The sequence below is a fragment of the Heterodontus francisci genome, chromosome 44 (assembly GCF_036365525.1).
Source record: "Heterodontus francisci isolate sHetFra1 chromosome 44, sHetFra1.hap1, whole genome shotgun sequence".
In the NCBI taxonomy this organism is placed as follows: Eukaryota; Metazoa; Chordata; class Chondrichthyes; order Heterodontiformes; family Heterodontidae; genus Heterodontus; species Heterodontus francisci.
In genome coordinates this window covers 26,852,101-26,877,737 of record NC_090414.1, presented here as the reverse complement: position 1 = coordinate 26,877,737, position 25,637 = coordinate 26,852,101, and the positions used below count along the sequence as shown (strand labels likewise).

The 25,637-nt window shown below is 48.6% G+C and overlaps 1 protein-coding gene across 3 annotated transcripts; it reads left to right on the top strand.

Annotated features, from left to right (window-relative positions):
- The first annotated feature begins 1,443 nt into the window (after positions 1-1,443).
- Positions 1,444-24,159, top strand: naa40 (N-alpha-acetyltransferase 40, NatD catalytic subunit). 3 transcript variants are annotated; one of them, XR_010970983.1, is made up of 10 exons: positions 1,444-1,534; positions 4,339-4,391; positions 10,119-10,214; positions 10,991-11,152; positions 12,203-12,286; positions 12,745-12,822; positions 13,544-13,806; positions 22,288-22,328; positions 22,423-22,526; positions 23,976-24,159. XR_010970983.1 is itself a non-coding variant. In XM_068021562.1 (7 exons), exons 1-7 carry the CDS (start codon positions 1,496-1,498, stop codon positions 13,683-13,685), a joined length of 654 nt encoding a protein of 217 aa, XP_067877663.1. In that variant the 5' UTR covers positions 1,444-1,495; the 3' UTR covers positions 13,686-14,930. The 3 variants fall into 3 exon arrangements, 2 of the variants coding, with proteins under 2 accessions (XP_067877663.1, XP_067877664.1); XM_068021562.1 differs by lacking the exons at positions 22,288-22,328; positions 22,423-22,526; positions 23,976-24,159 and having other exon boundaries at positions 13,544-14,930; XM_068021563.1 differs by lacking the exons at positions 10,991-11,152; positions 22,288-22,328; positions 22,423-22,526; positions 23,976-24,159 and having other exon boundaries at positions 13,544-14,930.
- Positions 24,160-25,637: the final 1,478 nt, after the last annotated feature.

The following is a 25,637-nucleotide window of genomic DNA, read 5'->3' as shown; positions in this document are numbered from 1 at the left end:
TTGTGAGAGAGGGTGGAGGAGGGGGGGTGAGAGAGAGGGGGGAGGAGGGGGGTAGAGAGGGGGAGGAGGGGGAAGGGGGGGTGGAGGCAGAGGAGGGAGGGAGGAAGAGAGGGGGTGTGGGAGAGGTGGGAAGGAGAGGGTGGAGGGGGGGTTAGGGAGAGGGAGGAGGGTGGTGTGGGAGAGGGAAGTGAGGGGGTGATGGGGCGAGGTTGAGGGGAGGGCGAGGGGCGGGAGGGAGGGAGAGTGAGGGAAGGGAGGTGGTGTGCGGGGGTGGGGAGGGGGTGACGGGATGAGGGAAGGAGAGAGAGACAGGGAACAAGGGAAGGAAGGAGGAGGGAACGAGGGATGGAGAGAGGGGTGGGTGAGGCAAGGAGAGGGGTAAGGGAAGGAGGGAGGGGTGAGAGGGAAGATGAGGTGGGGAGGGAGTGAGGGGTCGAGAGAACGGGGAACAGAGAGAAGAGGTGAACTGAGAGGGCGAGAATAGAGAGGGAAGGAGGGAGAGGATGCGTAGGGGGATAATGAGAGGAGCGAGAGTCAGGGGCGATAGTGGTGGTTCAGAGTGTGGTATGAAGTGGGCTGGGGGAGGAGTGGGGGTGTGAGGGGTGAAAGTATGAGGTCAGCTGCTGTTGAAGGCCAGAGGCAATCGCAGAGTCTGGGGGAGGGGAAGGTTGTGGAGAGATTTCCCGAAAAGGACACGGATTCAGAGTATAACGACAGGGCCAATGGGGTGGGGGAAGAGGGCGTGTCGGTCAGTGTTGGAGTTTATGCTAGTTGGGGAGGGGGGGTTGGATCAGTAAGGCGAATGTTAGAGTTGCTGAGTCTGCTGGTGATAAGTACGTGTATGAGGGTTTTCACTGTGATACGGCCGAGTTACAGGGCGTGAGTGAATAATTTCTGGTGATGGAGAGTGTGAGAGGTTCAAAATTCAGCTTAGATTTGATCAAGATGTCAAGATTGTTCAGCCTGAGTAGCAAATGGGAGGTGGGGGGGAAACTGAGTTACTAAAAGGGGGTTGAGTTTGAGATGAGGGAAGAGGCTAAGAAGGGATACTTTGGTTTTCCTGATGTCAGGCGGGCAGTCGTGCATGGACGCTAGAAAGTTGGTGGAGCGAATGATATGGGGGTTACAGACGGTGCACAAACATTCCCCAATGTCACAATTTGTGGTCATGCTTTTCCACCAACGTTTCCTTTTGGAAATTGCTATGTCAATCGTCACGGTGTAGTTGCAGGCTCTGACCACTAGATAGAGCTAGGCTGAGAGTTTGCAGATTGGTCGATGCCATTTGCCAAGATAGGAAACGGGTAATCTGAACCAGCAATATAGATCGTTTAGGGGGCTGAGTAGCTTTGAAAACCTACAGCTCAATCACCTGCCATCTCAGTGACTTCTTCCACCACCACTGCCAGTAAATGACAGCGTTATGTTTATTTTCCAGAGAAAGTCGTCAAAAGCAAAGGAGAAGAAGCAGAAGAGACTGGAAGAGCGAGCGGCCATGGATGCTATCTGTGCAAAAGTAGAGACAGCAAACAAGGTAAAGAGTTTAGGGAAGGTGACATGAGTGTGAGCAGGTGGGGGTTCAGGAAGAGAGCGAGCAGGAAAAGGGAGAGTGTGAGCAGGACGAGGAAAAGGGAGAGTGTGAGCAGGTGGGGGTTCGGGCGGACTGTGAGCAGGTGGGGGTTCAGGGGGAGTGTGAGCAGGTGGGGGTTCAGGGGGAGTGTGAGCAGGTGGGGGTTCAGGGGGAGTGTGAGCAGGTGGGGGTTCAGGGGGAGTGTGAGCAGGTGGGGGTTCGGGCGGACTGTGAGCAGGTCGGAGTTCAGGGACAGTCTGGGCAGGTGGGGGTTCAGGAAGAGAGCGAGCAGGAAAAGGAAGAGTGTGAGCAGGACGAGGAAAAGGGGGAGTGTGAGCAGGTGGGGGTTCAGGGAAAGTGTGAGCAGGTGGGGGTTGGGGCGGAGTGTGAGCAGGTGGGGGTTCAGGGGGAGTGTGAGCAGGTGGGGGTTCAGGGGGAGTGTGAGCAGGTGGGGGTGCAGGGGGAGTGTGAGCAGGTGGGGGTGCAGGGGGAGTGTGAGCAGGTGGGGGTGCAGGGGGAGTGTGAGCAGGTGGGGGTGCAGGGGGAGTGTGAGCAGGTGGGGGTTCAGGGGGAGTGTGAGCAGGTGGGGGTTCAGGGGGAGTGTGAGCAGGTGGGGGTGCAGGGGGAGTGTGAGCAGGTGGGGGTGCAGGGGGAGTGTGAGCAGGTGGGGGTGCAGGGGGAGTGTGAGCAGGTGGAGGTGCAGGGGGAGTGTGAGCAGGTGGGGGTGCAGGGAGAGTGTGAGCAGGTGGGGGTTGGGGCGGAGTGTGAGCAGGTGGGGGTTCAGGGGGAAGTGTGAGCAGGTGGGGGTTCAGGGGGAAGTGTGAGCAGGTGGGGGTTCAGGGGGAAGTGTGAGCAGGTGGGGGTTCAGGGGGAGTGTGAGCAGGTGGGGGTTCAGGGGGAAGTGTGAGCAGGTGGGGGTTCAGGGGGAGTGTGAGCAGGTGGGGGTTCAGGGGGAGTGTGAGCAGGTGGGGGTTCAGGGGGAAGTGTGAGCAGGTGGGGGTTCAGGGGGAAGTGTGAGCAGGTGGGGGTTCAGGGGGAAGTGTGAGCAGGTGGGGGTTCAGGGGGAAGTGTGAGCAGGTGGGGGTTCAGGGGGAGTGTGAGCAGGTGGGGGTGCAGGGGGAGTGTGAGCAGGTGGGGGTGCAGGGGGAGTGTGAGCAGGTGGGGGTGCAGGGGGAGTGTGAGCAGGTGGAGGTGCAGGGGGAGTGTGAGCAGGTGGGGGTGCAGGGAGAGTGTGAGCAGGTGGGGGTTGGGGCGGAGTGTGAGCAGGTGGGGGTTCAGGGGGAAGTGTGAGCAGGTGGGGGTTCAGGGGGAAGTGTGAGCAGGTGGGGGTTCAGGGGGAAGTGTGAGCAGGTGGGGGTTCAGGGGGAGTGTGAGCAGGTGGGGGTTCAGGGGGAAGTGTGAGCAGGTGGGGGTTCAGGGGGAGTGTGAGCAGGTGGGGGTTCAGGGGGAAGTGTGAGCAGGTGGGGGTTCAGGGGGAAGTGTGAGCAGGTGGGGGTTCAGGGGGAAGTGTGAGCAGGTGGGGGTTCAGGGGGAAGTGTGAGCAGGTGGGGGTTCAGGGGGAGTGTGAGCAGGTGGGGGTTCAGGGGGAAGTGTGAGCAGGTGGGGGTTCAGGGGGAAGTGTGAGCAGGTGGGGGTTCAGGGGGAAGTGTGAGCAGGTGGGGGTTCGGGGGAAGTGTGAGCAGGTGGGGGTTCGGGGGGAGTGTGAGCAGGTCGGGGTTTGGGCATACTTTCCTGTCCTGTGCTCTGCAGCAGAGACTCTCAACCATTAGAGGGCTCAGTGAGCCATGTTCTGACCTGCTATACCACAGCTTATTTTATACTAATTTTCTTCCTTATTGATTTTCCTTCCTCTACTGAAGACATCAATTGTTTTACCGGATATGGATGGTAGGTATTTTCTGGTACTTCACCCAAAGTGGCCATTCTTCATTTGGGCTTCTTAACGAACTGATCAACTGTGGAATCCATCACTGTTGATCCTGGGTCTGGATTTCCTCAGCACTGATACCCACTTATACACTCACAATGCAGACTCCCGTGTGGTGCAGCTGTAGCAATCATGACTATCTCTAAAGTAGACTTATAACGTGAGCCGTCCTGCCAGCTGCTGGTATTTGCAGGTCAGTGGGCATCTGTAAAAAGTACAGGCAAGTTAGTGTTTCAGTTGAGTAAAATTCCGGCAATATCTTCACCAATGCTTCTTTGCTGGAGTGCTGCCAGAAAGGAATTACTGCTGTAATTTGCCCAACCAAGATTTCCCTCAGATTGGGTGGTCAGTCTTTGCAGCTCCCCATGGGTTGCGACATTGACAGAGAGGCCAGATTGTGAAAATCTTTTAATTTATTTTAGTTTAAAAGTGCACATTGTCTCAGTGGCCCTGGGACAGGGAGGGGAAAGCCAGGAGGGGACCTGATCACCATCCTGTCACTGCTGCTGCACAACATGCATGGACGTTGGCTTGGGATATGATTGGGCTGAGGTTTCAGGTCTGTGACCTTTCATCAGAACACCGGTCACAGGCCTGAAACGTTAACTGTTCCTCTCTGCACAGATGCTGCCTGACCTGCTGAGTATTTCCAGCATTATCTGCCTCGATTTCAGATTTCCAGCATCTGCAGCATTTTGCTTTTATATGGTTGGGCTGCCTGTGGTGTCGAAAGGTGAAGCAGCTTACCAACACAAGGGCATGGGTTTGGAGGGGAAGGTGACTTTATGAATTGAGTAGTTTTGAGAGATTTAATTTTTTTCTCTCCTTTTTGCACTTCAAGCTCGATGATCCATTAGCGTCTTTTCCTGCCTTCAAAAAATACGACAGAAATGGGTAAGAGATTGTCACTTGGTGTACTTCCCTCACCTCGGGCTGTTAACCTTCCATATCTGTCACACTGTGCTTTATCTCTCCTCTTAGCCTGCGAGTGGCTCCATTGTTGTTCAATCGATTGGACCGTGATGCAGACCCAGATCTCCCCAGTGCTGGTGTCCGCTGCTTCCCCTCCCATCCAACAAACCCAACCCCAGTGTTGATGTCCGCTGGTTCGACCCTCTCCCCGCTGACTCCAGTGCTGGTGTCTGTCTATACCCAACACCCCCGGTGCTCCCACTGGTCCAGTCTGTTCACAGTATGAATCCTGATTCACTAACAATTTAGAATCCATTGAAATCTGATGAAAGGTCACTGACCTGAAACATTAACTCTGCTTCTCTCTCCACAGATGCTACCAGACCTGCTGAGTATTTCCAGCATTTCTTGTTTTTATTTCAGTTTCCAGCATCTGCAGTACTTTGCTTTTATTTATGAAATAATTTGCTTACTTTGTTTCTCTGTAAAATATTAATACTAAATCCTGAATATTTTAAAAGAGCTACCCAAAGACTGGTCTCTCAGACCCCCTCTCTCAGGGTGATATCTGTACACTGACTGGTGTCTCTCAGACCCCCTCTCTCGGTGATATCTGTACACTGACTGGTGTGTCTCAGTCTCTCTCTCTCAGGGTGATACCTGTACACTGGTGTCTCTCAGACCCCCTCTCTCTCTCTCAGGGTGATCTCTGTACACTGACTGGTGTCTCTCAGACCCCCTCTCTCTCTCTCAGGGTGATACCTGTACACTGACTGGTGTCTCTCAGTCCTCTCTCTCAGGGTGATATCTGTACACTAACTGGTGTCTCTCAGACCCCCTCTCTCTCTCTCAGGGTGATACCTGTACACTGACTGGTGTCTCTCAGACCCCCTCTCTCTCTCTCAGGGTGATACCTGTACACTGGTGTCTCTCAGACCCCCTCTCTCTCTCTCAGGGTGATATCTGTACATTGACTGGTGCCTCTCAGACCCCCTCTCTCAGGGTGATATCTGTACACTGACTGGTGTCTCTCAGACCCCCTCTCTCTCTCTCTCTCTCTCAGGGTGATACCTGTACACTGACTGGTGTCTCTCAGACCCCCTCTCTCTCTCTCAGGGTGATATCTGTACATTGACTGGTGTCTCTCAGTCCCCTCTCTCTCAGGGTGATATCTGTACACTGACTGGTGTCTCTCAGTCCCCTCTCTCTCAGGGTGATATCTGTACACTGACTGGTGTCTCTCAGACCCCCTCTCTCTCTCTCAGGGTGATATCTGTACACTGACTGGTGTCTCTCAGTCCTCTCTCTCTCAGGGTGATATCTGTACACTGACTGGTGTCTCTCAGTCCTCTCTCTCAGGGAGATATCTGTACACTGACTGGTGTCTCTCAGACCCCCTCTCTCGGGGTGATCTCTGTACATTGACTGGTGTCTCTCAGACCCCCTCTCTCAGGGTGATATCTGTACACTGACTGGTGTCTCTCAGACCCCCTCTCTCAGGGTGATATCTGTACACTGACTGGTGTCTCTCTCTCTCTCAGGGAGATATCTGTACACTGACTGGTGTCTCTCAGTCCCCTCTCTCTCAGGGTGATATCTGTACATTGACTGGTGTCTCTCAGACCCCCTCTCTCAGGGTGATATCTGTACACTGACTGGTGTCTCTCAGATCCCCTCTCTCTCTCTCAGGGTGATATCTGTACATTGACTGGTGTCTCTCAGACCCCCTCTCTCAGGGTGATATCTGTACACTGACTGGTGTCTCTCAGACCCCCTCTCTCTCTCTCTCAGGGTGATATCTGTACACTGACTGGTGTCTCTCAGTCCCCTCTCTCTCAGGGTGATATCTGTACACTGACTGGTGTCTCTCAGTCCTCTCTCTCAGGGTGATATCTGTACACTGACTGGTGTCTCTCAGACCCCCTCTCTCTCTCTCAGGGTGATATCTGTACACTGACTGGTGTCTCTCAGTCCTCTCTCTCTCAGGGTGATATCTGTACACTGACTGGTGTCTCTCAGTCCTCTCTCTCTCTCTCTCAGGGAGATATCTGTACACTGACTGGTGTCTCTCAATCCTCTCTCTCAGGGAGATATCTGTACACTGACTTGTGTCTCTCAGATCCCCTCTCTCTCAGGGTGATATCTGTACACTGACTGGTGTCTCTCAGATCCCCTCTCTCTCAGGGAGATATCTGTACACTGACTGGTGTCTCTCAGTCCCCTCTCTCTCAGGGTGATATCTGTACACTGACTGGTGTCTCTCAGATCCCCTCTCTCTCAGGGAGATATCTGTACACTGACTGGTGTCTCTCAGTCCCCTCTCTCTCAGGGTGATATCTGTACACTGACTGGTGTCTCTCAGTCCTCTCTCTCAGGGTGATATCTGTACACTGACTGGTGTCTCTCAGACCCCCTCTCTCAGGGAGATATCTGTACACTGACTGGTGTCTCTCAGTCTCTCTCTCTCAGGGAGATATCTGTACACTGACGAGTGTCTCTCAGTCTCTCTCTCTCAGGCTGATATCTGTACACTGACTGGTGTCTCTCAGTCCCTTCTCTCTCAGGGAGATACCTGTCCACTGACTGGTGTCTCTCAGTCCCCTCTCTCTCAGGGAGATATCTGTACACTGATTGGTGTCTCTCAGTCCCCTCTCTCTCAGGGTGATATCTGTACACTGACTGGTGTCTCTCAGGGTGATATCTGTACACTGACTGGTGTCTCTCGGTCTCTCTCTCTCTCAGGGTGATATCTGTACACTGACTGGTGTCTCTCAGTCCCCTCTCTCTCAGGGTGATATCTGTACACTGACTGGTGTCTCTCAGTCCTCTCTCTCAGGGAGATATCTGTACACTGACTGGTGTCTCTCAGTCTCTCTCTCTCAGGGAGATATCTGTACACTGACTGGTGTCTCTCGGTCTCTCTCTCTCAGGGAGATATCTGTACACTGACTGGTGTCTCTCAGTCTCTCTCTCTCAGGGAGATATCTGTACACTGACTGGTGTCTCTCAGGGTGATATCTGTACACTGACTGGTGTCTCTCGGTCTCTCTCTCTCAGGCTGATATCTGTACACTGACTGGTGTCTCTCAGTATCTTCTCTCTCAGGGAGATATCTGTACACTGACTGGTGTCTCTCAGTCATCTCTCTTAGGGAGATATCTGTACACTGACTGGTGTCTCTCGGTCTCTCTCTCTCAGGGAGATATCTGTACACTGACTGGTGTCTCTCAGTCTCTCTCTCTCAGGGAGATATCTGTACACTGACTGGTGTCTCTCAGGGTGATATCTGTACACTGACTGGTGTCTCTCGGTCTCTCTCTCTCAGGCTGATATCTGTACACTGACTGGTGTCTCTCAGTCCCCTCTCTCTCAGGGAGATATCTGTACACAGACTGGTGTCTCTCACTCCCCTCTCTCTCAGGGAGATATCTGTACACTGGTGTCTCTCAGTCTCTCTCTCTCAGGGAGATATCTGCACACTGACTGGTGTCTCTCAGTCTCTCTCTCTCAGGGTGATATCTGTACACTGACTGGTGTCTCTCAGTCCCCTCTCTCTCAGGGAGATATCTGTACACTGACTGGTGTCTCTCTGTCTCTCTCTCTCAGGGTGATATCTATACACTGACTGGTGTCTCTCAGTCCCCTCTCTCTCAGGGTGATATCTGTACACTGACTGGTGTCTCTCAGTCCCCTCTCTCTCAGGGTGATATCTGTACACTGACTGATGTCTCTCAGTCCCCTCTCTCTCAGGGAGATATCTGTACACTGACTTGTGTCTCTCAGGGTGACATCTGTACACTGACTGGTGTCTCTCAGTCTCTCTCTCTCAGGGAGATATCTGTACACTGACTGGTGTCTCTCTGTCTCTCTCTCTCAGGGTGATATCTATACACTGACTGGTGTCTCTCAGTCCCCTCTCTCTCAGTGAGATATCTGTGCACTGACTGGTGTCTCTCAGTCCCCTCTCTCTCAGGGTGATATCTGTACACTGACTGGTGTCTCTCAGTCCCCTCTCTCTCAGGGTGATATCTGTACACTGACTGGTGTCTCTTAGTCCCCTCTCTCTCAGGGTGATATCTGTACACTGACTGGTGTCTCTCAGTCCCCTCTCTCTCAGGGAGATATCTGTACACTGACTGGTGTCTCTCAGTCCTCTCTCTCAGGGTGATATCTGTACACTGACTAGTGTCTTTCAGTCCCCTCTCTCTCAGGGAGATATCTGTACACTGACTGGTGTCTCTCAGTCCTCTCTCTCTCAGGGTGATACCTGTACACTGACTGGTGTCTCTCAGTCCTCTCTCTCAGCGTGATATCTGTACACTGACTAGTGTCTCTCAGTCCCCTCTCTCTCAGGGAGATATCTGTACACTGACCAGTGTGTCTCAGTCCCCTCTCTCTCAGGGTGATATCTGTACACTGGCTGGTGTCTCTCAGTCCTCTCTCTCAGGGTGATATCTGTACATTGACTGGTGTCTCTCAGTCCCCTCTCTCTCAGGGTGATATCTGTACACTAACTGGTGTCTCTCAGTCCTCTCTCTCTGTCTCGGAGTGATATCTGTACACTGACTGGTGTCTCTCAGTCCTCTCTCTCAGGGAGAGATATCTGTACACTGACTGGTGTCTCTCAGTCCTCTCTCTCTCTCGGAGAGATATCTGTACACTGACTGGTGTCTCTCAGTCCCTCTCCCTCAGAGAAATATCTCTGCACTGATAGCTGTGCTAAGGCTGTTTCATATATGCTCAGCCTTGCTGGCTAAGGAAGATTTATTTAGACTGGTGTTCTGGTTGTGACTGCTATCCAATAATCTGTATTACACAATGTACGAATGGTGTGGATTGGATCAGGCTCATGCTTCAATAGCTGGCACTCTATCCTGGCTCAGGTGTGAATTGTGCTGCCTAGGGTGAGGCACTGGTGGAATCAATATCCCAACGGTGGTTCACAGAATCACAGAATAATACAGTGCAGAAGAAGCCCTTCGGACCATCGAGTCTGCACCGATGCATTAAAGACACCTGACCAGTCTACCTAATTCCATTTGCCAGCACTTGGTCCATAGCCTTAAATGTTATGACATGCCAAGTGCTCATCCAGGTACTTTTTAAAGGATGTGAGGCAACCCGCCTCTACCACCCTCCCAGGCAGGGCATTCCAGACCATCACCATCCTCTGGGTAAAAAGGTTCTTCCTCAAATCCCCCTTAAACCTCCTGCCCCTCACCTTAAACTTGTGACCCCTCGTAACTGACCCTTCAACGAAGAGGAACAGCTGCTCCCTATCCACCCTGTCCATGCCCCTCATAATCTTGTACACCTCGATCGGGTCACCCCTCAGTCTTCTCTGCTCCAGCGAAAACAACCCAAGCCTATCCAACCTCTCTTCATAGCTTAAATGTTCCATCCCAGGCAACATCCTGGTGAATCGCCTCTGCACCCCCTCCAGTGCAATCACATCCTTCCTATAATTTGGCGACCAGAATTGCACACAGTACTCCACAGTACTGTGGCCTTACCAAAGTTCTGTACAACTCCAACATGACCTCCCTGCTTTTGTAATCTATGCCTCGATTGATAAAAGCAAGTGTCCCATATGCCTTTTTCAGGAGAGAAGAAAATGGGACACAGAAGGGGAGGAAACAAGAACTATTCTGTGCTCTTTTTCGGGAGGCGGCTGTGATCTGTGACTGACCTTCTCTCCCTCTCACCCAGAATGAACATACTGATTGAGTGCAAGCGGGTAGCAGACCTGGACCCCAGCACTGTGAACTGGGCAGTGGAACTGACCAAGGCCAACATGCAGACCATGTGAGTGAGCTGCAGGGGATTACATGCTCCCTTCCACTGGATGAGGGAATAGAGAGAGGAGATATCAGAGGAACTGTAGGTAATACTTTCCGTGCCACCCCTTAGTAATTAAGCACTAACTGTCAGGGTTACACAGGACAGAGATGAGAGCCTGGGTGGTTGGGTTCAGTAAGCTGTGATTACAGGGTGGGGGTGTGTGTCCAAAATCCTGGGCCCCCCTCCTCCTCTTACATTGCCTGTTCTTTGCCCAGGGTCTGGAATCTGCTGTGTGGATGTTGAGGGATTAATATTGGCCCCAGGGAGAACTCCCCTACTCTTCCAGTAGTGGCTGAGAGATCTTTTACACCCAGCTTAGTTACAGCAGACAGGGCCTTGCATTAACGTCTCATCTGAACAACGGCACGTCTGACAATGCAGCACTCCCCCAGTACTGGCACAAGGAACATTGGCCTGGGTTGTGCTCAAGTCTCCGGAGTGGGGCTCGAAAACACAACCTTCTGACTAAGGTAAGAGTGCTACCTGCTGAGTTAAGGCTGACTCTTAACTGATCTGTCAGGAGAAGCAGTGCAGTTGTATTCCCTCCCATCCGGTCCAGCCCCTGCTTCTGAGTGTTGCTTGTGAGGAGAGTCAGAGGCAGAGATGGGAGGGGGAGTTAGTTGAGGCAACAGGACAGGATCCTGGGTGTGAGCAGGCAGTGGCGGGGGTGGGGAAGGGCGTTGTCGCCTGATGCTGTTACACTGAAAGCTTGGCAGATTGCTGTCTCACTGTCCTTTCAGGTACGAGCAGAGTGAGTGGGGCTGGAAGGACCGGGAGAAGAAGGAAGAGATGATGGATGAGCGAGCCTGGTACCTGGTTGCACGGGAAGGAGGCAGTGCTGTGCCCGCAGCTTTCTCACATTTCCGATTTGATGTGGAGTGCGGGGAGGAAGTACTGTACTGGTATTCTTGCGCTACTTAATGATTCCCCGTGGAGGGTGACAGCTCCAGTCGTGCGCGAGCCTTGGCTGGAAGGGCACCAGCACATGACTGGCGAGGCCAATGGCAATCTCCACAAAATGCACACGCTCCTGATGTAAAACTACTGGTGGCAGGAAGCAAAGTCCTGGTGCCCCAAGGAATCTGGGGCGAGGAAGTGACGCCACTAACTGTGATTTAAGGTGACTCAGTTTTCCATCACAGTGAGTGTTGTGTCCTCTGCTTCCCCCTCTCCAGTCACGGGTGCCACCCTCCCCTAAACCACTCACGTGGCATATTCATCACGTTCAGTCCTTGATGATGAGTGTCAACTGATTGCTTAACATGGAGAGAGGCACATGATAGCTGGTCCCAAACCTGACCTACTTCCAGCACCCCCCTACATGTTATCCAAGCGGAATCATCAGACAATGATGTGGCGATCTCTGGTCGTTCCCATCCCCTCTCCCTCATAACTGCTAGATACAGAGTAAAGCTCCCTCTACACTGTCCCCAAACACTCCCAGGACAGGTACAGCACGGGGTTAGATACAGAGTAAAGCTCCCTCTACACTGTCCCCAAACACTCCCAGGACAGGTACAGCACGGGGGTTAGATACAGAGTAAAGCTCCCTCTTCACTGTCCCCATCAAACACTCCCAGGACAGGTACAGTACGGGGGTTAGATGCAGAGTAAAGCTCCCTCTACACTGTCCCCAAACACTCCCAGGACAGGTACAGCACGGGGTTAGATACAGAGTAAAGCTCCCTCTACAATGTCCCCATCAAACACTCCTGTGAGTGAAGCTGGTGTTTTCGTATGGGACTCGACTCTGGACTTGGAGCTTATCAGGAGCCGAGCTGAATCAGAGGTCCTTTCAGGAGAAGCATTGCCCATGCACATAATTCTCCCAAATGGACTGAGTGTGATTGGGGGAAGTCGTGATGGGGAACCTGTGGAAATGGGATGTGGCTCTGTTGTAAAATTAGTGATATCTCTGTGCAGTGTTCTTACAAGCGTGTCTTGTCTTGCAGTTATGAGGTTCAGCTGGAGAGTCGGGTGAAGAGGAAAGGTCTGGGCAAATTCCTAATGCAGATCCTACAGCTTTTGGCAAACAGGTAAAGGCTTTGTGGCTATTATAGAACCGGCCACCCTTCAGTGCTGCACTCAAACAACCATTCTTGACGTGTCAGACCTGACAACGATATTTGAAAAAGACACTTCTCTAAATGCACTTCCCCCTTCCTCTCCCCACATACTGTTCCTCAGTCTGAGGCGGAAGGTGTCTGTAGCAGTGGGATAACCTGCTCTCAGCCCTGTCAATTTCTCTGTGAATCCAACAGCCTGCAGTTTCTAGACAGCAACTCTCTGACCCCATCTCCCGACGGGGAACCCCCTTGTGAGCAGAGGGATTCGGTAGACGAGATTGGGAAGGCGCCTGGCAGAACCCCATGGGGAGATCCTGTGTTGCCATGTTTGTGGAGTGAGAACATGCTCAGAGAATGGCGGCAGGGTCGCTGTGTGCATGTGGGGGTGACTGGATGAGACTGATTCTTGCTCTTTGCTCTCTCTGCAGTACACAGATGAAGAAAGTGATGTTGACGGTATTTAAGCACAACCGCGGGGCATATCAGTTCTTCAGGGAGGCAATGCAGTAAGTTGGGTCTCAGTGCTGTGATCTGGAGTCTGCCATATTTAAAGGGACATATGGGAAATTAGGAGATGTCTGAAGATACATCAGTGTGAACACATGCATTCGCATATGCGCAAGCATTTTCTAACACACTCCTGTTTTCTCCCAGCTTCCTGGGACCAATATTTATGCCTCAACCAACAACTAAAAAACAGGTGGTCTGGTTATTATCTCACTGCTGTTTGTGGGATCTTGCTTTGTGCAAATTGGCTGCTGCGTTTCCTCATTACAGCAGTGACTACACTTCAAAAGTATTTCATTGACTGTAAAGTGCTTCGGGATGTCCTGAAGTCAGGAAAGGTGCTATAGAAATGAAAGTCTTATTTTTTTCTTACCTGGTCTAGCTGACATTGACTCCAGTTCTACACTGCATGGTTGACTCATATTCTCAGTTGTCAGGGAACCGTGTCCTTGTCAGTATTGCCTACGAACTGAGAAATCAATATTAAAATCAATGTATTAGGCAGTACTGTGTCGTGGATAGGACTGTGGTCTCTCCTATCTTTTGTGCAGTTTGCCTCAGTGTCCTTTTATGCTAATGATAGTGCAGGAGAACCAGCACCAGGGCTCCTGATTGTTTGTTATAGGATTGAGATGTTTCAATAGGGGCTTCTGGCCCAGGGAATCACTAGTAAGTTCCTGTTACTGCTCCGTTTGACCCTCCCGTCCTTTCACTCCGCAGGTTTGATATTGACGAGTCGTCTCCCAGTGTGTCTGGGTGCTGTGGAGACGACTGCTCCTACGAGATACTGAGCCGGAGAACCAAATATGGGGAGCACCCCCACCCACATGGCAGTCCACACTGCGGGGGCTGCTGTCACTGAAGGACCAATATTGACCACCACCCCCGCACCCCCCCCATCCCCCCCCCCAACCACTCCACTGACCTCCCACCACTTCTCCCCTTCCAAAAAGATCTTCACGACATGAGAAAATGGAAGCTATGTGAGTTCGTGTTCAACGTAGTTGCAGAAAGCTTTGTTTTAAAGGTTTTTTTTTCAACACACACATCTATATATACTGTGAATACACCCAGACTCTCACTCACTGCCAGTCTTTACAAGTCCATTCCTGGTTGTTTGAATCTAAATCTGATTGATATTTACTGGCCAAATGAAAACGTAATCCTTTTGAGTACTGAAGGGGCTCCTGCCTTTTTAAAAGAAAAAACACCTTGCTTTTATATGTGAAAAAAAAATTGAGTCCGAGCGGGGAAAAAAAGGGAAAATGCGGGACTTTTCTTAAATTCAAGTTTTGAATAAATTACATTTCAGCAAGTTTCAGAACATACTTGTATATTATGTCTGAAATTTTTTTTTTTAGACAACTTGTATTTGGGCTCTCTTTCCATTTTAAATTCCTGTACATACTTATAATGGGAACAGCCTATGTAAACCTGTCATGGGGTAATTACACCCTACCACCACTGGAGGTAATTAGCACCTGACTACTTTACATCAGTACCATTATAAAGGTGGATGTAGGAATGTATAATGAAAATAACAAACACTGAATGTATGGCTTTAAAACAGGGACTGAACTACAGCTGATCCGGTTATCCCTCACTCTCTAACCCCTGCTTAACCAGCTGCCCACGACTGGATTGTGGAAGTTATCATAACCTCCCTGTTTTATGCTCAGGTCTGTGGCTGCTGGCACCAAACTACAGATTAAGTTAGCAGGGATTCTAAGCTTTTATATGTGAAAAATATGTGGCCCTGGAACATTTTGTGCACTGTGACCATCTAGATCCAATGATGACCTCCTGGATTTGTACAGTTGGCGGGTGCGCTAGTACATGAATCTGGATGTCGTATTAAAATATTGTCAGGCTTTGTGCCTTTGTCAAAGAGTATTGGAGGCTGAAATCTAAACACCATGAGAATTGGGTCTTTATATGGTGCACACTTCCCTCTGAGTGTCTCTTCATTTCTGAATCCTGTTTAACTCCACTTTTGCACACTACTGCTTTCCCCAGGACACATCCAAAATGTCTGAAATCATTCATACCATCTGGTTGTGGGTCGTGTTTTTTTTAATATAATTGTTGAATAAAATTTTTTACTATGGTTTTCTCTCCTTTGTTTTGTTCCCTACCATTTCTTATCCTCACTTTTCATTTTGCTCTGACAAAGGATGAGTGCAAGCGGATGTTTTTTGTGTGCAAATTACGAGTGACAGCACACTGTTCGCCAATATAGGAATGTAAGATATTTTGTTGGGAATCTTCAGCTGAGGGTGGACTTGAGCACTGTGGGGTTGAGCTGTTACACTCTAGCTCCAGACACTAATTTGTAGTGGACAGCTGGTGAATAGTGCTCTGGTACCTCATCCATTTCCTCATCCGTAGAACCGGACAGAGTTATTTCAAGATGTTTGGCCATATCTGCAATTCATGATGCTCGCTCATTTAAAAGGCTCAGCCTTTTCACCAAGTTTTTGATTGCCCCCTCCTAATCTCTCCCTCTGTGATCCAGGGTCTGGGTCTCTACCAAGTTTCACTTGTGGGGAATATTACAGGTGTTATCTGTGGGCCTGGTGAATTTAGTTCAGTCAAGGCTCTCACAAATTTTCAGTCTATTTTTCTTTGTTAAAGGTGGATGATCAGCCATGATCATACTGAATGGTGGAGCAGGCTCGGTGGGCTGAATGGCCTACTCCCTATGATATGTAAATACCATAGCTACAAGCGCAGGTCAGAGGCTAGGAATCCTGAGGCGAGTAACTCACCTCCTGACTCCCCGAAGCCTGTCCTCCATCTACAAGGCACAAGTCAGGAGTGTGATGGAATACTCTCCACTTGCCTGGATGGGTGCAGCTCCAACAACACTCAAGAAGCTCGACACAATCCAAAACAAAGCAGCCCGCTTGATTGACAGCCCATTTACAAACATTCACTCCCTCCACCACCGACGCACAGTGGCAGCAGTGTGTACCATCTACAAGATGCACTGCAGCAACGCACCAAGCCTTCATAGACAGCACATTCCAAATCCGTGACCTCTACCAACTAGAAAGACAAGGGCGGCAAATGCATGGGAACACCACCATCTGCAAGTTCCCCTCCAAGTCGCACACCATCCTGACTTGGAACTATGTCGCCGTTCCTTCACTGTCGCTGGGTCAAAATCCTGGAACTCCCTTCCTAAGAGCACTGTGGGTGTACCTACCCCACATGGACTGCAGCGGTTCAAGAAGGCAGCTCAGCACCACCTTCTCAAGGGCAATTAGGGATGGGCAATAAGTGCTGGCCTGGCCAGCGATGCCCACATCCCATGAATGAAGAGAAAGAAAAAGGGTTGCTCAGGACGGCAACTCCCAGGCCTCTGCCAATCCTTGGTAATTGCCCATGTGCAAGTGTTTGACGATGGCCTCCAGTAGTCCTTTGTTCATGACCTTTACCCCCTCTTCCTTTGGTATGGGCTTGCACACAGTCTCTGCTTTTTGCCTGTTCATCATGGGAACAAGAGAAGGCCTTTCAGCTTCTTGAGCCTCTTCCACCATTCTAATGGCTGATCTGTTCCTCAATTCTATTTACCCGCCTTTTCTCCACATCCTTTGATACCCTTACCCAACAAAATTCTATTGATCTTGTCCTTCACAAATACATGCTGATTTCTGTTTGATCAGCTTGTCCTTGTCCAAGTCACTCTGATAAGATTCCAGCAAATTCGCCCACAACTGTTATTAGATTGGTAGGTCTGTAGCCACCTGGTTTCTCTGTCTCTTCTTTGCAATTATCCAATTCACAAGCACAATTCCTAAATCTAGAGACCTTTGCAAAATTATGACTGACACACCTAAAATTTCTTTCCCTATTTCTCTGGAGCTGAGAAGGTTGAGGAGTGGCCTGAACAAAGTCTTCAAGATTCAGAAGGGTTCGGCTGAGGTTAATGGTGAGAGATGGTAATGAGGGGGCACAAAATGTGTCAAATGGAAGGTTACCAAAAGCAGTCTTTGTACAGAGCTGGTTGGAATGTGGAACTGTCTGTCACAAACCATTAATGAAGCAGAATTTATAAATTCTTTTTTAAGTTGAAGTAGACAAGCCTCCTGAGGTCTCCAGCGTCACAGACACCAGTCTTCAACCATCTGATTCACTCCACGTGATATCAAGAAATGCTGAAGGCACTGGATACTGCAAAGCTGTGGGCCCTGACAACATTCTGGCAAAGTACTGAACTAGCCATGCCGCTAACCAAGCTGTTCCAATACAGCTACAACACTGGCACCTACCCGGCAATGCGGAAAATTGCCCAGGTATGTCCTGTACATAAAAAGCAGGACAAATCTAACCAGCCAATTACCCACCCTATCAGTCTACTCTTGATCATCAGCAAAGTGATGGAAGGGGTCGTCGACAGCTATCAAGCACTTACTCAGCAATAACCTGCTCGCTAACACTCAGTTTGGGTTCCGCCAGGGCCACTCAGCTCCTGACCTCACTACAGCCTTGCTCCAAACATGGACAAAAGAGCTGAACTCCAGAGATAAGGTCAAAGTGACTGCCTTTGACATCAAGGCAGCATTCGACCAAGCATGGCATCAAGGAGCCCTAGCAAAACTGGAGTCAATGGGAATCAGGGAAAACTCCGCTGGTTGGAGTCAAACCTAGCACAAAGGAAGATGGTTGTGGTTGTTGGAGGTTAATCATCTCAATCCCTGGACATCACTGCAGGAGTTCCTCAGGGTAGTGTCCTAGGCCCAACCATCTTCAGCTGCTTCATCAATGACCTTCCTTCAATCATAAAGTCAAAAGTGGGGATGTTCGCTGATGATTGCACAATGTTCAGCACCATTCACGACTCAGATACTGAAGCAGCCCATGTCCATATGCAGCAAGACCTGGACAACATCTGTCCTGGGATTGCTGCAGTGTTCCAATGAACATCAATGCAAACTCAAGGAACTGCAACTCATTTACTGATTAGGCACACTATAGCCTGCCGGACTGAACATTGAGTTCAATAATTTCAAAGCATGATGGGCCCCCCATTTTACGTTTATTTTTAGTTATTTTTTTCTTTTTCCTTTTTTGTGTTTATTTTATTTTATTTCATCTTAGTTTGTTCAGTTTGCTTACCCACTTTTTTTTCATGTTTGCACTTGCAGCTGTTCAATTTTCAGTCCGTTAACACCCTATCTGTACTAATGCTTTGTCTTTCAACACACCATTAACATATTGTTTGCCTTTGCTCCACAACCTTCTGGTCAGCTATTCTGTGACCTTGTCCTATCTCTACCTTCTCCTTTGCTATCTCTTGCCCCATCCCCGCTTTCCTTGCTTATAACTTTTTACATTTCTAATATTTGCCAGTTCTGATGAAGGGTCACTGACCTGAAACGTTAACTCTGCTTCTCTCTCCACAGATGCTGCCAGACCTGCTGAGCATTTCCAGCATTTCTTATTTTTATTCCAGGTTTGGGCTGACAGGTGGCAAGTAACATTCACGCCACACAAGTGTCCGGCAATGACCATCTCAAATAAGAGAATCTAACCATCTCCCCTTGATGTTCAATGGCATTGCCATCTCTGAATCCCCCATGTCTTACCAACTTAATAGAATTCTTTGAGGAAGTGACAAAGTTGATTGATGAGGGAAGGGCTGTAGATGTCATATACATGGACTTCAGTAAGGCGTTTGATAAGGTTCCCCATGGTAGGCTGATGAATAAAGTGAAGGCGCATGGGGTCCAAGGTGTACTAACTAGATGGATAAAGAACTGGCTGGGCAACAGGAGACAGAGAGTAGCAGTGCAAGGGAGTTTCTCAAAATGGAGACGTGTGACCAGTGGTGTTCCACAGGGATCCGTGCTGGGACCACTGTTGTTCGTGATATACATAAATGATTTGGAGGAAAGTATAGGTGGTCTGATTAGCAAGTTTGCAGACAACACTAAGATTGGTGGAGTAGCAGATAGTGAAGGGGACTGTCAGAGAATACAGCAGAATATAGATAGATTGGAGAGTTGGGCAGAGAAATGGCAGATGGAGTTCAATCAGGGCAAATGCAAGGTGATGCATTTTGGAAGATCCAATTCAAGAGTGAACTATACAGTAAATGGAAAAGTCCTGGGGAAAATTGATGTCAGAGAGATTTGGGTGTTCAGGTCCATTGTTCCCTGAAGGTGGCAACGCAGGTCAATAGAGTGGTCAAGAAGGCATACGGCATGCTTTCCTTCATCGGACGGGATATTGAGTACAAGAGTTGGCAGGTCATGTTACAGTTGTATAAGACTTTGGTTCGGCCACATTTGGAATACTGCGTGCAGTTCTGGTCGCCACATTACCAAAAGGATGTGGATGCTTTGGAGAGGGTGCAGAGGAGGTTCACCAGGATGTTGCCTGGTATGGAGGGTGCTAGCTATGAAGAGAGGTTGAGTAGATTAGGATTATTTTCATTAGAAAGACGGAGGTTGAGGGGGGACCTGATTGAGGTGTACAAAATCATGAGAGGTATAGACAGGTTGGATAGCAAGAAGCTTTTTCCCAGAGTGGGGGATTCAATTACTAGGGGACATGAGTTCAAAGTGAAAGGGGAAAAGTTTAGGGGGGATATGCGTGGAAAGTTCTTTACACAAAGGGTGGTGGGTGCCTGGAACGCGTTACCAGCGGAGGTGGTAGATGCGGGCACGATAGCGTCTTTTAAGATGTATCTAGACAGATACATGAATGGGCAGGAAGTAAAGAGATACAGACCCTTCGAAAATAGACGACAGGTTTAGATAGAGGATCTGGATCAGCACAGGCTTGGAGGGCCGAAGGGCCTGTTCCTGTGCTGTAATTTTCTTTGAAAAAAAAACTATCAACATCTTGGGGGTTACCATTGACCAGAAAATGAACTGCAGTAGCCATATAAATACTGTGGCTACAAGAGCAGGTCAGAGCCTGGAAATCCTGCAGCGAGTAACTCACTTCCTGACTTCCCAAAACCTGTCCACCATCCACAAGGCACAATTCAGGAGTGTGATGGAATACTCTCCAATTGCCTGGATTGGTGCAGCTCCAACAACACTCAAGAAACCTGACACCATCCACGACAAAGAAGCCCGCTTGACTGGCATCCCATCCACCATCTTAAACATTCACTCCCTCCACCACTGACACAGTGGCAGCAGTGTGTACCATCTACAAGTGCATTGCAGCAACTCACCAAGGCTCCCTTTGACAGAATCTTCCGAGCCCGTAACCTCTACCACCTAGAAGGACAAGGGCAGCAGATGCATGGGAACCACCACCTGCAAGTTCCCCTCCAAGCCACACACCATCCTGACTTGGAACTATATTGCCATTCCTTCACTGTCGCTAGGTCAATACCCTGGAACTCCCTTCCTGCACTACCTACACCCCAAGGACTCAGCAGTTCAAGGAGGCATCTCACCACCTTCTCGAGGGCAATTAGGGATGGGCAATAAATGCTGGCCTAGCCAGCAATGCCTTCAACCCATGAACAACAGAAAAAAAGTTACTTAAAAAAGAGGAATATTAAAGTGTATGTGCAGGAAGCAAGAGTGTCTGGATGTGGCTGTTGAGGTCACAAACAGGAGGACAATGGGTTTGTGACTCCATAAAGAGTGCAGTAATCAAACTAGCCAGCTCACATCCTTCTCCTTCACAATGAAGATCCTCGCGTCGTTTCTCACCGCCTTCCTCTTGCTTTTCCTTTCAGTGGGCGAGTAAAAATATTCTTGCCATTGCTTAATTTATTTGATCTAAAGGGTGGATGTGCCAGACGATGTTCTGAGCCACACAGGTCAGAGGCCCCTGGCTGGATCCTCAATCAGATCCACACACAGGGGCTGTTAGATGGCAATAGGGAGGTTGATTTTCACCCCATCTCTCCCCTCAGTACCCCAAGGGGCTATGAGATCAGTTCTAGCACCCAAGCTGCTTGGGAGCTAAAGTAGTACGGTGCGTCCTGGTACAATAATCCTCCCTCCCCCCCAAGACTGCACTTGGTCTTGACTTCCCATGTGCAATGCCATGGTTGAGGTCATTTCACCAGGACGGATTGGGAGATCAAGCCTGGAACTTTCTCAGATTATCTGAGTTATCTTATTGCTGTTTGTGGGAGCTTGCTGTGCATAAATTGGTTACCATGCTTCCTGCATTACTAAAGTGACCACACTTCAAAAAATGTACTTTTTAGGCTATGAAGTTTCTTTGGGACATCTTGAGGTTGTGAAAGCTGCTTCTTCAGAGAACAGTCATATTTTTGTGTTGAAGTTGCATGCATGTCCTTTTAAACTTTTTTTTTGGCTGGTGGGGGAGTACTGAGGCTGATGCAGAGCATTAGGCAACAGCCTTGTACGTGAACCGTCATCCAAATCCAACATAGATAAGACTGCTGTGTCTGCTTGCTTTCCTCTCCAGAATCTACAGGCAACACAATTCATATGATGACCTCAATGAAATGTATCTGAAGAGTAGACCTTCGCTAAAGAGGCAACAGGAGAGCTGTGCCACCTACTGCACAAGGTCCTGTAGCCATCTGCCTGCACAATGGCTATAACGGTGACAACTGCACTCAACTACCGTAGCACAGAATTATTTCAGGCAACTGCAGGGGATCGCTGAACTTTGGCCAAGGTGCAGTCAGTGACCTTTGGCATCACAGCATGGAGGCAGTGAGATAGGGCCTCCCAGTATTTTAGGATTACTGGCCTTCCCAAGGTCCAGGTTGCAACAGGTGGCATCTATGTTGCTTTGCGAGCTCCGATGGTCAACTTTCTCAACAGGAAGGGCTTTCATTCCTTGAACAGAAAAATTGTGACAACATGTAAAGGATCCTGCAAGTCAACACGGGATATGCTGAAAGAATAAGTCAATAGATGGCTTGTGAGTGACGAGGCCTATTCCCATTGCCACGGATAACAACTTCATTAATGATCGCAACAATGAAGCATGTGTCTCTACAAGAATGATTATCGAGAGGACTATTGGGGTCTTTAAAGGGGCATGTTCGCTGGCTAGGCAATTTGCAACAGGCTCTGCAGTACTTCCATCTCGTGTTGTCTACACTTGCAACAAACGAAATTGAATTCTGCCACTGGGCAAGGGATGCTGCGAGCCACCATTTTGTTTTAGCTGTGGCTGGTCTGAAGTCTCAGCCTGTCTTTGCAAAGTGGAAAACTGGTTTTGATATTGTTTTAGATAAAAAAAACCTTCCTGCAACCAGAGGAGAGGATCACAACCAGAAACCGAGAGCCGCAATCCCACTTGCTTCAGTGTTGCAGCCAGTGCTCTGAATTCCCCTCCGCAGTGTGAATGGGGCAAACTCAGAGTAAGAGCAGAGCTGACAAACTGTGCAACTAGTTCTAGTGGTTAAATGAGCCACTGAAATCGCCTGCTCAATGAACATTTATCTAGCGGTGGCCTGTGAATACCTGTGCCTTTTGTAATGATCTATGGCTCTTCTTTTTCAGAACTCTTAAACGCTGCCAGTATTCACAACTTTTCCTGGCCGGTGAGCAGCTGAATTTAGTATTCCACGTGACCATTACAGAAAGCTGGGGACTTAAAAAGAAACTCTGTTGATGTTGTTTATCTGATCTCTTTAGGCTGACTGTGACTACACCACAATATGTGTGAGGGAGTTGCGCCCAATCTGTGGCACAGATGGTCAGACCTACAAGAATCGGTGTGACTTGTGCAAGGAAATAATGTGAGCCTCTTTACTTCCACCTCGGGCCGACCTGTATTCTGATAAATAAGGAAACTGAGTGTGCAAAGGACGTTAAGATAGTCGAGAAACATCTCTTCACAATTTTCTCCTGTTTAAGGCATCGCATCCAATCCTGATCCTGCCTTCAGGAGACCTCTATACAAGCAATTTCCAGCAAATCATTCAAACTGAAAACAGATTAACTATTCATTCATTTTCAATGCAGTACTGAAGGACCGTTAACTGAGGCCCTGTCTGCCCTCTTGGGTGGATGTAAAAGATCCCATGGCCACTATTTTGAAGAAGGGGAGTTCTACCTGATGCCCTGAACAATATTTATCCCGCAACCAACACCTAAAACAGATGATCTGGTCATTATCACATTGCTGTTTGTGATTTTGCTGTGTGCACATTTATTGCTGTGTTATCTACATGACAACAGTGACTACACTTCAGTCATCCCAACCAGGCTGGCTGTTAGACCTTGCCCCTCAGGCTTTTCCCCCTCTGCCAATTGCCCTTGTTACTCCTCCATTCATCTCAGCATCTCCAGAACTTACATTCATACAGGCTCTATTCATGTCCTCAGGATGTCCCACAGTGCTTCACAGCCAATGGATTACTTTTGAAATGCCTTCACTGTTATTATGTAGGCAAGTGCTTTATCCAATTTGCATAGCAATATCCCACACACAGAAAATAAGAAATATTTGTATTTCTATCGTATCTTTCACAATCTCAGGAAGTCCCAAAGCAGTTAAATTGCACACAGCAAAATCCCTCAAAATGCAATGTGATAATGACCAGATGAACAGTTTTGGCTGTTGATTGTGGGCGAAATGTTGTCCAGGAAACTGGGGAGAACTCCTCTACTCTCTCCCTCAAAATAGTGTCATGAAATCTTTTACAACCACCTGTGGGGGCAGATGGGGCCTCGCTTTTATGTCTCATGGGAAATTTGGCAGTCCCTCAGTACTGCTCCGAAAATGAATGACCAGCTAATCTATTTTTGATTTGGTTTTGGTTGAGGGAAGAATGTTAGGATTTTGGAATCTCGATAAGTAACTTATTGGAGAGTTGCTTGGCAGGGCAATCCAACAGTGGTCCAATCAGCCAAAGGGTGGGGAAAAGTGCCCACAGAAATCAAAATATCTTGCAGATAAAAATTCACAGATGGTTATTCTGTGTCCAAGGTAAACTAATAACAGTCAGGAGACAGGCATAGAGGATCAGAATTAATTTAAGGATTCGCTGAACCAGTCAGGGTGGCAGGTGGGTCACTACCATTGGCATCAATGTCTCTGGGCTAAGGAGGCAAAAAAATCAGCCATTGCTCGTGGTCCTGATTCCTCCCTTGTGACTCTTGCAATACAAGTTCAGGGGGAAAAATGGTTAGAAAACAATATAATAAAAGATTAAACGAGGCTAACTTTCTCTCTTCACTTGCAGGAAGTCTGGCCGGAATATTAGTATAAAGAATCACGGAAAATGTTGAACTACAGATAGAATCTTGAGATACTGAAGCACAAGAATTTCGCCACATATTTACTTAACACTAACCTCACTGGGAATAGAAGTACTTTTAAATTTTGTGAAATTAGCAGAATTGTGAATAAAGTAAAAGCTTTTTGAATTTCTGCATAGATTGGCTTTTAATTTGTATCATAATACCATGTTTTGCTCCACTGTGAATCACTCAGGATCCTGCAGATTGGAGTGTAGCCAATGCAGTTGCCCTCATTAAAGGAGGAAGAAAAGCAGCCATGAGTCCCATACGCTTATGACCCCCATCCCCCACTGGAAAGGGCACACATTGGATGAGACTGTGTACCCCTTCCAATGGGAGTCATAGAGGCTGATACTGCACCAGTCAAATCTGGCAAGCTACATCAGGGCATCTGTTTGAGGTAGGTTCTATTTAAATGGAAAAATTAAATGAACTTCAGTGAGTAGTGTTGCGATTTATGAATCTTTTTACTTTAGCTAATTTTCATTTGATAATAAACCTGATTGCTAGTTGTAGCCCAAGATGTACAGAATTCTGCTACTGGTCACGCGCACAGAGAATTAGTGTACACAGGGAGTGGTGGGTGGGAAAACAGTGTGTCTGCCATCCCTGGACTTCTCTACCTGCACTCTCTGCAGTGCTCTTTGCTTGTGGAGCACCCGTTGGCAGGATCAGCCCTACTACTTTCAGTGTACATACCGATAGTAAATGGAGGTATTGTTTGTTAAAGGCATGGTACCTCCCAGGTCACTTCCTGCAGAAACTCATGTTTCAGTCCATAGAAAGTGCTGGTTTGTTTGTGCCATCCAGAAAATAAACTGTCTGTAATGCACTAGATTTGTAACACAGCGGTGACCCTATAGCAAGTGATGTGACAACCTTATCTCAAAACACATCCTATCCCCAAACACCACCCCACCTCACCCCAGTCTCTAGGTTTCCTGGTGTAACATGTGCCTTCTCTAATAGTTTAAAATGGATTAGCTTAGAAGGGGGAGTGAATGGTGTCGATTGGCTTGGCATTTCATTTAGCACAGACACATCTCCAGTGATAATTGGAATGGTTTCAGGAGCTATGACAATGGTCTCCATGAGTATCACACAGGCAGCATGTGCAGCAATGCTTGGCTAGTACCAATGAGGTGCTTCTGCAGTGGAATTTTTGGAGGGGACTTTTTAAGGAACTCAGCCTGAACGCTGCACAGCACCAGTCTGCCCACTGCAGTGCAATCTTGCACTGTGTCAATCGGTGGTAGCAAGTTTGCAAGGAAAATACTAATTTTATTCAGTAACTAGTTAAATGCTTGATTTTTTTAAAGTGATATTTCAATTCATAACTACTGCTTTGTTTGAATTAAATTACGTCTAGTGTTTCCCTGCTATGCTAGAGCACCGATCGTCATTCATGATTGATATCAATACCAGTTTCCCTGAAACAGAATGAAAAAATGGCAACTGATGATTCATCTATGATCTTTTAGACAGAACGAGCTTCCTGTCACCACATACAACTCAGCAAGTCAGGCACTGAAGAGAAAAACAGAGTTGAAGTTTCAGGTTGATAATGAAAGGTCATTGACCTGAAATGTGAACTCTGTTTTTCT

Bases quoted from the DNA above. Each gene is read 5' to 3' on its own strand.
- naa40 (XM_068021562.1), top strand. From the start codon at position 1,496: ATGGATGCTATCTGTGCAAAAGTAGAGACAGCAAACAAG. The intron at 1,535-4,338 runs GTAAAGAGTTTA...TTGCACTTCAAG, and splicing joins AAGTAGAGACAGCAAACAAG to CTCGATGATCCATTAGCGTC. The intron at 4,392-10,118 runs GTAAGAGATTGT...CCTCTCACCCAG, and splicing joins AAAAAATACGACAGAAATGG to AATGAACATACTGATTGAGT.